Source organism: Enoplosus armatus, chromosome 12, assembly GCF_043641665.1.
Source record: "Enoplosus armatus isolate fEnoArm2 chromosome 12, fEnoArm2.hap1, whole genome shotgun sequence".
NCBI classification, from domain to species: Eukaryota; Metazoa; Chordata; class Actinopteri; order Centrarchiformes; family Enoplosidae; genus Enoplosus; species Enoplosus armatus.
In genome coordinates, this window is record NC_092191.1 from 11,524,670 (window position 1) to 11,535,247 (window position 10,578).

The window sequence follows — 10,578 nt, forward strand, 5'->3', positions numbered from 1 at the left end:
TGCAAAACACGTCCTAATTGTTCCTCGGCACAGCGTGTGAGCATCCGAGGCGCTCAGTCGGTGTCTAAATAAGGTGGGGAGAAGATGCGAAGCGCCAAATAAACTTCTCGGCGAATAGCAGGACTTCTGGGAGGAGCCTGGCTGCCAGGAGGGTGAGGTACCCTTCTCAGCATCTCTCCTGAGCCTGCGAGGGAGTTGCGCTCTTGCCATGCTGGGGATTGAAAGATGCTCAAAATGACAAAGGATCAAAGTAGTGAAATTTAAAAGAAATTCGGCCAGAAATGGACTCAAGTCTACAGATGGATAAACCTGAACTCCGTGCTTGAGCCTCGGGACGACTGGGTTCGTTTTTTCTTTCTGGTGAGTAAAACATTTCATTTGTATGTGATTGTTTATTTCAATCTGGAAAATGTATTAGTATCATTTATGACAGCATGTTAACACCAAATGCGCAGGTTTGAAAATGATGCCCAAAGTGCGCAGCAAGTAGTTAAGACAGAGATACATTTTATTTCTTGAGTTGCATTGTACATTTGTTTTAAATATCCCACAGTGCAACGTTTAAAGACAACTGTTCTTAGTTAAACTGTCATAGTGTATGGCAGTTATTTTAAAGCGCACTCACTTGCCGGAACTTGACAGTGATATCATTTCATTTGTGGACACAGAGTCTGTCTCAAAGGGAGGCAGCCTGCTTGACTGCCGCTCTGCACCGCCAACATGCCAGTTCTGGACCAAGAGCCCTCCAAAGGTTCAGGGGGCGGAGATGTAAATATCTAACTTATACTTATATGTGGATAAAATCTATCTCACTGGAATATGCATGAGAGAAACAATGTTTTACAGTCAACTAGGAAGGTCAAAAAGCAAACAAAAGAAAATAATATTAATAAGGATGATAAAATGATTTTTAAAAAATGAATAAAAGTAGGAATTCATGTATGAGATTTTATATGAATACAAATATTTTGGCTTGTAGTTCAACTGAACACTGAATTATTATCTATTCTATATTATTAAGTATTTTCTTGTTGAATTTATATAATGAACTGTCAGAAGAGACTACATGTTGATGTGAAGTCACACATTTAGAAGAAAATTGGTGATGACAGTTCTGCTGAGTTTTTTCACCCCCTACACTGCTCAGGGTCTCCCTAAGCTGCCGCTCCCAGCCCTGAAAGACACTCTGGACATGTACCTGAGGTGTATGAAGCACCTGCTCACAGAGGAACAGTTCAACAAGACCCAAAACATAGTGAAGCAGTTTGGAGCCCCTGGAGGAGTGGGGGAGCTACTGCAGAGCAAGCTCGAGGAGAGGAGGGAGGACAAGGCAAACTGGGTAAATAAAATGGTCTGGTCAGAAACACACAGTTATGATGTGTTCAAACCCCAAAACAAGTTGTTTTCAACTAGCAACACTAAGAATTATGATTCATGATTAAAACGAATGGTTAAAAGTTCAGACAAACTCTTCAGTAAATAACACTGTGGTAAGAATACACAGTTTTAAAGGGACAACCAGCAATTCTTTTATTTATTGTCTTTTTTTTTTAGATAAAATTGATGTATAATTTATGTACGCAACTGAAAGAAAAACAAACATTACTCGTAAACAAACCTTTTACTTATAGAGTCAGTCTGTGTCAATATATCAATCAATTTCAAACCAGCCACGTCCAATCTCATGTTTTATTTGCTTGTATTGGCGATCACTATTACTAATAGATTGTGCCTTTAAGCAAATTCCTCCATTTCCTACTGTAGGTGTATGAATACTGGCTGAATGACATGTACCTGAACAACAGACTGGCTCTGCCCGTCAACTCCAGTCCTGTGATGGTCTTCCCGCAGCAGAGCTTCAGGGCTCCCATCGACTCTTTACGGTACGAGACACTGCACAACGAGACAGATGGGTCAGAAGAGAAACCTCATAGTATGATACGATGATAAGACGGGACAGACAAAAACATATTGTCATCCAGTAGCACTAGCCATCCTCTACAGCAGACACTGTAAAAGAACAAGCTGTGATGGCCATGCATTGTAAAAATCAAAAAGTTATCACCACCATCAAAACTTGAGAAATGATAGTGAACTCTATAAATTACGTGATCGGTTACAGAAAATTGGACACTTCCTTGCTACACATTGACAGATAGGGTCATTACCCAGAATACCATGAGGGCTGAGAGGCCAGGTCAGGCTACTGGTGGAAAGGTTAATAGATAATGAAGGCTGCGGTTTGTTTAACATCGATCTGGGACCAGCCCCTTAACCAGATGATTCACATACAGCATTTATACTGTTAAGTGTAATACAGCTACACAAGAACAAGGCTAAACACAGAGAATCGTTACCCCGAGTACAGAGAGTGTGAGAGGGAGAGACTAAGTGCAATACGTGTGTGTTTTGTATTTTACAATGTAAAGTTTTTCTGTCCTAGGTTTGCAGCACACTTAATTTCTGGAGTTTTGGAGTACAAGACTCTTCTCGATGCGTAAGTTACAACGAGAGCATTAATGAACTTGAGACATTCAATCCCAACAGAATTATTTTCTGTGGTTCATGTCTAAATAAAAGGCCTGACAAAGTGTCTGTGTGCAGACATGCGCTGCCTGTGGATTATGCCCGGGGCCAGCTGGCTGGCACCCCTCTGTGTATGGAGCAATACTATCGCCTCTTCACTTCCTACCGCCTACCGGGGCCTGAGAGGGACACACTCGTGGCCCAGGAGAGTAGCGTGATGCCAGAACCTGAACACATCATTGTGGCTTGTAAAAACCAGGTCAGACAGAGTGAAAAACAAATCCAAAGTTGTCATAGACTGCTTTGACAAAATAATGCCAACTCAAGTTCTTTCAACCACATGACACAGCCATCATCAGCGAATGGAGTTTGCTTAGTTGTGACATGTGAGCTTAGTGCTTTCAGGACTTCTCCTCTGTGTTAGCTTGTAAGCATGAAAATTCTTGACATTCTTAACTTTGGAAACATTCATTTGACAAAACAATCTCAACTCAAGGTCCACTTACTAGCTTTTTCCAGAGATTTCAACCATATGACAAGCTGTCTTCATCAGAAGGTAAATAATTCTTAACCTATGAGCTAACACGGACGAGAAGTCCTAAAAATGCCATCATGAATCACCCCATTTCACAATTGACAGAGAACAATGTTCACAGTGAGAATTAGACTATACATCGTGTCCCTGTCACAGCACAACATATGGATCATCACTCACTTGTATCTAATGATACTGTAACTCTGTGGACACTATGCTTACTTATCTCCCAATGAGTGATTAACAGCCACAGCCCACCGACAAGTGCTCTCTGTTAAGTTAATTGTGATGATGAATTATCAATTATTAACGCGTGTGACATTTGTACATCAGTAAGCAACATTCAGCATCGCCACTGTGTTGCAACTCCATAGAAAAGGTGCTCAAATAAGGCCTCGAATCAGTAAAACACTTAAAGATGCTCACTTACTACCACCATTAAGTCCTTCTAAACGACCAGTAATGGACCAGTATTGTCACTTGAGACACTTCACAAGAAACTGATAAATAGCAGTAGTTCCCACTTAATTATTGCTGAATATGAAGATAAAAACATCAGATTATAATAGTAAACATCCACCACAGTTTACAGGCTAACATCCTGGTTGAGCCTTGTTCTACTTTGCATACAGTAGTTGTGCACACATTTGTCCGATGCAATGATGGATCATTATAGATATTTTGGGTTTGGTCACCTTTAGTTTTAGGGGTTAGAATGGATAATTTGGCTAAACTGTTGCCTTTTCACAACACGTTTGCCTTTTTACAACATGTTGCCTTGTTCTCAAATCTCAGCCGTTACTATTTCTCTGTTGCCCCTCATCATGCACATCCTACCAGATATCCCCATGCGTCTCCTATGTGCTTCAGCTTGCAGTACAGATTCCCAGCTAATATTAAAGTAAGACCTCAGGGATGTGTGCATTGAAACAGCTTGTGTCCAATCTGAACCTCTGTCCAGTTCTTTGTGCTGGACGTGGTGATCAACTTCCGCCGACTGAATGAAAGAGACCTGCTGACTCAGCTGGAGAAGATCGTCAGGATGGCTGACAGCGAAGAAGAGCGGCTCCCGCCTATTGGTCTTCTCACTTCAAATGGACGGACAGAGTGGGCAGAGTCTCGTAGTGTGCTAATGAGAGGTACGTTTTCAATAGAGGTTCAAGACTCTCCAATAAAAACTCTCTTTTAAATCAAGTGGATCTCAGTGTTTCTATTTGTCCCACCAAATTTACCTTATTTTTACGTATCATCCTCTAGAGTCTACTAACAGGGACTCTCTGGACATGATCGAGCGTTGTCTGTGTCTGGTCTGTCTCGATGACGCCACTGGGCCTGAGCTAAGTGACACCACACGTGCCATGTTGATGCTGCACGGCGGAGGAGTGGCCAAGAATGGAGGCAACCGCTGGTACGACAAGCCCATGCAGGTTAGTGAGCACAGTTAGCAAGTAAGGCTACTTTAATGTTTGCCTCCTAACTGGTTAAACAATGGCTATTGAGGAGAAGAAGAAAGAATGCAATGAGGATGAAAGGAAGGACAGAGGATCCATTTACCTTAATTACTGAGGAAATGACATAACAAATTCAAGTCCATCTCTCACAGTGCCAGTGGATGTAATTAGCCAATCCCATGTCAAATTAAGAATTTACATCTAAAAAAGAGAACAGACGTTCCCATTGGATTTACAAGCCTGATGTCATTAGCATGAACTTTGATGGAGATGTTTTGATAAAGAATTCAATAACTTGAATAAATAATGATTGATATTCATTCGTTATTTCCTCAGGGCAGGGTGCAACATGTGGATGAAATGTATATGAAGGACCATGTAGTTGCAGTGCGTACGCATATGAATTGAATCTTAGATAATCGAGCACTGCAGTACGGTTCAGCTCAAGAAAATCCCACTGAAAATATACACGACTGTGTCAGTTTGTTGTAGGAGCTGACGGCTGCTGCGGAGTTGTGTGTGAACACTCACCGTTTGAAGGAATCGTCCTTGTGCAGTGCACGGAGTATCTACTCAAATACATGTAAGAAATTAAATGTGTGATATTTGTTGGCATATGCTTAGAAAGTTCAAATAAGACTGTAATAAAAAAAAAAGCCAAATGATACTGTCTTCCCATGCGACATCAGGATTGGCAGTCCATCAAAGCTGGTGAGGGCTGCAAGTGTGAGCGAGCTGCCTGCACCACGCAGACTCCGCTGGAAATGTACTCCAGAGATTCACAAACTCCTCGCCTCTTCTGGTGACAAACTGCAGAGGTCTGGCTTTACTCTGGTTTCTGTACAAATCAAATAAATGAATACATGCTTTCAGCTCATAGCAGGATTTATTCTTACCTGCTCAGGCTGGTGAAAAATCTGGACATGAATGTCCACAAATTCTACGATTACGGGAAAGAGTTCATCAAGAAGCAGAAAATGAGTCCGGACGCCTACATCCAGGTTGCCCTTCAGTTAGCCTACTACCGGTAAGAAAAAGATGAATGTGACAGGAATCTCTTATGTCACATTAACCCCCGGGGCTCCAAGCTACAAGGTTTTCTCTTTGTGTGTTACTTACTAGATGTCATGGCAGACCAGTGTCGACCTATGAGAGCGCTTCTATACGGCGTTTTAAGGAAGGCAGAGTGGACAACATCCGCTCGGCCACACCAGAAGCTGCGGCCTTTGCCAAAGCAATGACTGATGGGGAACTGAGTGCAAGCGTAAGATGTTCAAGTCAGATATTAAAGTCATACTATCCACTTTAAATTAATGCTACTGCAGAGTAAAAACTCAGTTTGAATAATGACATGAGGTTGTCGGTTTTCTTTGCTTTTAAAGGGTGTCATTCGATTTTTTACTTCAGTCTGTGTTGCTGTACTCCACCATGAAAAACTATGCCTACTGTAAATAAAGGGATTTAATAGTCTAGTATTGATTTTCAGTCATTTGTTTGTTTCTCTAGGATACGGAAAAGATGGAGATGTTACGAGGTGCCATAACTGCGCAGACAAAGTATACCATTCTGGTAAGTTTTCTCTAATCATCTCATCCAGCTTTCTATAATAACGTTGACTTTGCTTTTCATGTGTATTCATTCTCCTTTTCAGGCTATTACAGGGATGGCAATAGACAATCACTTAATAGGACTACGTGAAATTGCACATGAACTGAAGATCGAGAAGCCAGAAATATTCAAAGACGAAGCCCATCTCATCAGTAATCAGTTCATTCTCTCTACAAGTCAGGTATGGTCATCTGATTTTAAAACATTAAACTGAAGCTAAAATGTATTAAACGGACACTCATCAATTTTACACATGAAGTTCAGTTTACTCGTCTCATGTCCTCTGTGGCTCTGCAGGGAGCTTCCTAAAGTCTGAAAAATGGCATCATGATGTCATCAGCGTTTTCTCAGCTTGTGCTTGAGACTTAACATTTTTAACAGAAAGTCTGAGCTACAAACTGGAGGAGTGGGGTTTGAAAGAAGTCTGCGTTTAGGAGCCAAGAGGGTTCTAATGAAAGTAGGGCTGCAACTAACAACTTTTGTCATTATCGATTAATCTGCAGATTACTTTCTCGATTCATAGTTTGGTCCATAATACATCATACAACAATGAAAATTCATAATGTCCTAAAAATACAAGATGATGTGATCTAAGTCCAAAACTCCTACTTCGGAAAATTATTTAAATGATGAATTCATTATCAAAATAGTTGCCAATTAATTGTTCTTTTGACCGACTAATCAATTAATCGTTGCAGCTTTAAATCAAAGACACCACTGAGGTGCATCATGGGAAGGATCCAGCATTTTTGGAGCTTGACCCACAACAAAAAGTACAGATATTTCGACCTCAGCTGCTTTAGTTTTGATCGTTCTTTTCTGTTTCTCACACACACCCATCTCAATAGTCTTGTCTCACCCTTTCCACCTACAGCAGTATTTGAACACTCTAGTTAAACTGGCAGTAGTTCAGTATTGAAGGATTCACTCTTCCCTCAGGTCCCTACTACTGTTGAGATGTTCTGCTGCTACGGACCCGTGGTTCCTAATGGATATGGAGCGTGCTACAACCCTCAGTCAGACCACATTATCTTCTCTGTGTCCAGTTTCCGCGAGAGCCCGCAGACACGCTCAGCAGAATTTGTCAAGTGTCTGGTGCAGGGACTCCTGGACATGAGGGATCTGTGCGATAAATGCAACTCCGGCTCCAATCCCGCCGCGCAAAGACAGGGTCAGACACTGGAGACGCAGACGCAAACAGACACAAACTGGCAAAATAAAACACAGCAGAGACCGGCTGACCTGAACAAGAGTCAGCAAGCACTGCCACAGGTTCTGCTGAAGACACCAGACCAGACTAAAGTGGAGGCTCAAACCCAGACTTCATCTCAAGGGGAGGCACAAGGTTTCAAGAACGGGAGTAAATCATAGGAACCTGTCAGTGCCAGTGAAAATAACAGTGGTATGATTTTAAATGTGTTTTTGTGCTGCAACAATGTATTCCTCGAGTCATTCACAAAATATACAATGTAACTGTGACACAAAATGCTACGTAAAGCTGTTTCGTTCATGTATGTATCATGTGCTGATGATAATCTAATCTACTTATTCTTAGAGAATATTAGAGGTGTTTTGTTGTTATGGAGGACGTTTTCCGCTGTTGTCACAAAAGAAATATCCAATATTCAGCAGTAATTCAAATGTCTGTGAAAATGGCTGTTGTATGTAGGTAAAAATACAAGCCACATTTGAGCTTTTGATTGTTGTTTTGCACTAAATTGAGTTGAGTCAGCCAAAGAAAAGAGTAAATGTATTGTTGTTGACGACCAGTGCTACAGTTAAGGTTGGTGGGAAATGAGCAAACTTAAAAAGGAAAAAAAAAGAGATTCATTCTCCCTTTTTAGTCAGTTAGTTTGACAGAGCAACAGTAGTCTGTGAGTTATGATAAATGGATGATTGTCTCACTATATGTCAACTTGCAAATCGCATGCTGCTATCTGATGATTTTCTGAAGATTATGGTCCATTGTAAAACTAGAATCTTCTATGCAATTTCTATTTTGTCCTCATAAACTGTTGTGTCTATTGTGACATTACATGTAGTATTACTAAAACGTCTGTTCAAAAAAGTATCCTAGATGTTTAGTTCATGCTGTACTGTATTCCACATACTGGGACTCATACTGTGCTTGTGTACATCAGAAACAAAAAGCAACTGACTGAAGATCTTAAAGGGACAATATTTAGTTTATCAAAGAATGTTACATGTGATCAAAACTGTGTATTTGTACATTTATGATCAGAATATATCAACTAAGTTATTTATTTTTGTATGATATAACTTAATGTTACAGGGTGTAAGTGTAAGTACATGAAACTTACTAACCAGAGGTGATCACTGTGTTTATGACTGTCCGAGTATTGTATTTATAAAGTACTGTTGAAGATTAAAAGAAACCAAATTCAAATTAAGACTTGTGTTCATTTTGCTGTTTACAGAGTAGACGCATCAATAGTTTAAGTTTAAGTTAAATGAAATCTACTCGGACCACCTTACATACACATCCATTTAGTGCACATTACAGGTGCTGAATCATCTGAGCATGTCAGGAACTGCTCTGAATCTAAGGACCAGTTGCATTATGGAATCAGGATGTGTCCATTTGATTGAAAATAAAATCCACAACATAATTCATTTCTTTTCACTTCCTAATTATGACTTCATATGTCAAAATTATTGATTGATTGATATTTATTTGTATCAGAATTCCTTTTTTTTTTTTTTTAATATAATTATTATGACATTTTAAGTCATATTAGTGTCTTCTTTGTGATATATGTACTAAGTCAAATGTATAATAAAGTTTCTTGAATTAATCAGACTGAGTCATAATTATTAGAAACTTGTGTGGAGCAGATGGGACTCCTGGACACATTTTTGGAGAGGAGACAGTGTTAGCTACAAGTGTGTTGTGTGTGACAGTTACCAAGGTGACAACTAACAATGCCGAAAAACGCACGGGTGACACTTTGCAACGGACCTTATGAATCCAATGGAGTCGTAAAACACAGGAGCTTCCGCCTGCAGGGTCTCCAGGGTATGTTTATTTCCGCATCGCAGTCCAATTAGGACACCTGCACTGTGTCTGCCGTCTCGACTGTTTGAAATGAGGTCAAACATTGTCCGTCCAATATGTCTGCAGCCGCTCTGAGAGCGCGCGGGCACCAGTGTGTCTTGGAAGACACGCGCGAGTGGAACACGGTGGAGCTCGTTGTCAACGGGGAGATCGTCTTCAGCTGTAACATACAGCAGCTGCAGTTTGGTGAGCTTGGTGAGCTTGGTGAGCTTTGACGGAGAGCGGAGACCACATGCTATTGTGATGATGACAACCTGTTGTGCTTTTTATCCTGAAGGTGGAGACGGACAACTGGACCCTGTTTGCAAAGAAGCTGTGACCGCTGTAGAAAATGCTCACTGAAGAGAAACCCAGCACTCAGCTTTGAAATAAATAAAAATAACACCCATGTGCATATCTGCTTTTTTCTTACTCAAAAGCCCAGTCATTGTATTTTTAATTGTAATCCTGTAAGTAATAAATAGTAATTTGATTAATTCCAGATTTGTAAGGGAATTTGCATCATTAAAGTACAATATCAACTAAGGTGGAACAGTAGCACAAGTAGAGGAGAGTCATAAGGTTAGCAAACTGACTCTCAGTCACACTCAGTAATATCTATCTCAAGAGTGCTACCATCAGTCGCCATAAGCTACTGGTCATACCAGACCAATAAGTCTGTAGCAGCAAACCCATGAGTCGATTAAAATGAGCAACAAATTACTAATAAATTCAACTTTTCATTTGTAAGAACTCACATGGTCTCACTCTGAACCGTAGACTTTCTTTACACTGTCTCATCATCTGCAACCAAAAAATCATGACAAAGCATGTTATTAAACTTAAATATATTTTATTGCATATTTTATTAATCCCGGTGTAAGCACAGCGCCATGAAGTTGTGTGTCAATGCTAATATGCGGACATATTTTCTTTCATTAAAAAACTAACACACATAAACCTTTTTTTAAAACATTAAATATGTTTGCAAATGGCTTATGGTTAAATCTCCTGGTTGAAAGTGGAATAGGCAAGCTACATTATAGCTGAACAGGAAGTGTCACATTATGGAGCATTTCTAAGCGCAGTGGTAACTAATAAATTCCCTTAAATACCTGGGGATTTTTTAATGTGACAACCAAGTGTCAATACTGCTCTCAAAGCATCCAAAGCGTTGCTGTGTTTATGTGTGTGCACACATCCCTCAGCCTCCGAAGAGGAAGCTGAGCCTTATGTCCTAAGTAGAAAACATGGCTGCAAGTCTCTGTGCCAGCTGGCTCATGTCTCCTGGTGAAGTGAGGTGTGACAATAAATACAGACTCCTTCACTAACAGCCAAGGTAGCCAAAGCAAATACAGGCACTAAACCTACTGATGTGTTACATTTCAAAACAGTCTTCTTAC

The 10,578-nt window shown here is 40.3% G+C and overlaps 2 protein-coding genes across 2 annotated transcripts; both read left to right on the plus strand.

Annotated features, from left to right (window-relative positions):
* Window positions 1-720: 720 nt before the first annotated feature.
* Window positions 721-7,491, plus strand: chata (choline O-acetyltransferase a). The gene is made up of 14 exons (XM_070916256.1): window positions 721-768; window positions 1,148-1,339; window positions 1,765-1,883; window positions 2,444-2,497; window positions 2,605-2,785; window positions 4,023-4,200; window positions 4,319-4,488; window positions 4,995-5,095; window positions 5,202-5,330; window positions 5,417-5,539; window positions 5,635-5,776; window positions 6,019-6,081; window positions 6,164-6,301; window positions 7,060-7,491. Exons 1-14 carry the CDS (start codon window positions 721-723, stop codon window positions 7,489-7,491), a joined length of 2,070 nt encoding a protein of 689 aa, XP_070772357.1.
* A 1,572-nt stretch (window positions 7,492-9,063) lies between these two features.
* On the plus strand, window positions 9,064-9,538 carry c12h10orf53 (chromosome 12 C10orf53 homolog). The gene is made up of 3 exons (XM_070916634.1): window positions 9,064-9,157; window positions 9,263-9,382; window positions 9,474-9,538. Exons 1-3 carry the CDS (start codon window positions 9,064-9,066, stop codon window positions 9,536-9,538), a joined length of 279 nt encoding a protein of 92 aa, XP_070772735.1.
* Window positions 9,539-10,578: the final 1,040 nt, after the last annotated feature.

Coding starts and splice junctions, on each gene's coding strand:
- c12h10orf53 (XM_070916634.1), top strand. CDS start 9,064: ATGCCGAAAAACGCACGGGTGACACTTTGCAACGGACCTTATGAATCC. Junction 9,158..9,262: donor CCGCCTGCAGGGTCTCCAGG/GTATGTTTATTT, acceptor ATATGTCTGCAG/CCGCTCTGAGAGCGCGCGGG. Junction 9,383..9,473: donor CATACAGCAGCTGCAGTTTG/GTGAGCTTGGTG, acceptor TTTATCCTGAAG/GTGGAGACGGACAACTGGAC.
- chata (XM_070916256.1), top strand. CDS start 721: ATGCCAGTTCTGGACCAAGAGCCCTCCAAAGGTTCAGGGGGCGGAGAT. Junction 4,201..4,318: donor TCGTAGTGTGCTAATGAGAG/GTACGTTTTCAA, acceptor ATCATCCTCTAG/AGTCTACTAACAGGGACTCT. Junction 6,302..7,059: donor TCATTCTCTCTACAAGTCAG/GTATGGTCATCT, acceptor CTCTTCCCTCAG/GTCCCTACTACTGTTGAGAT.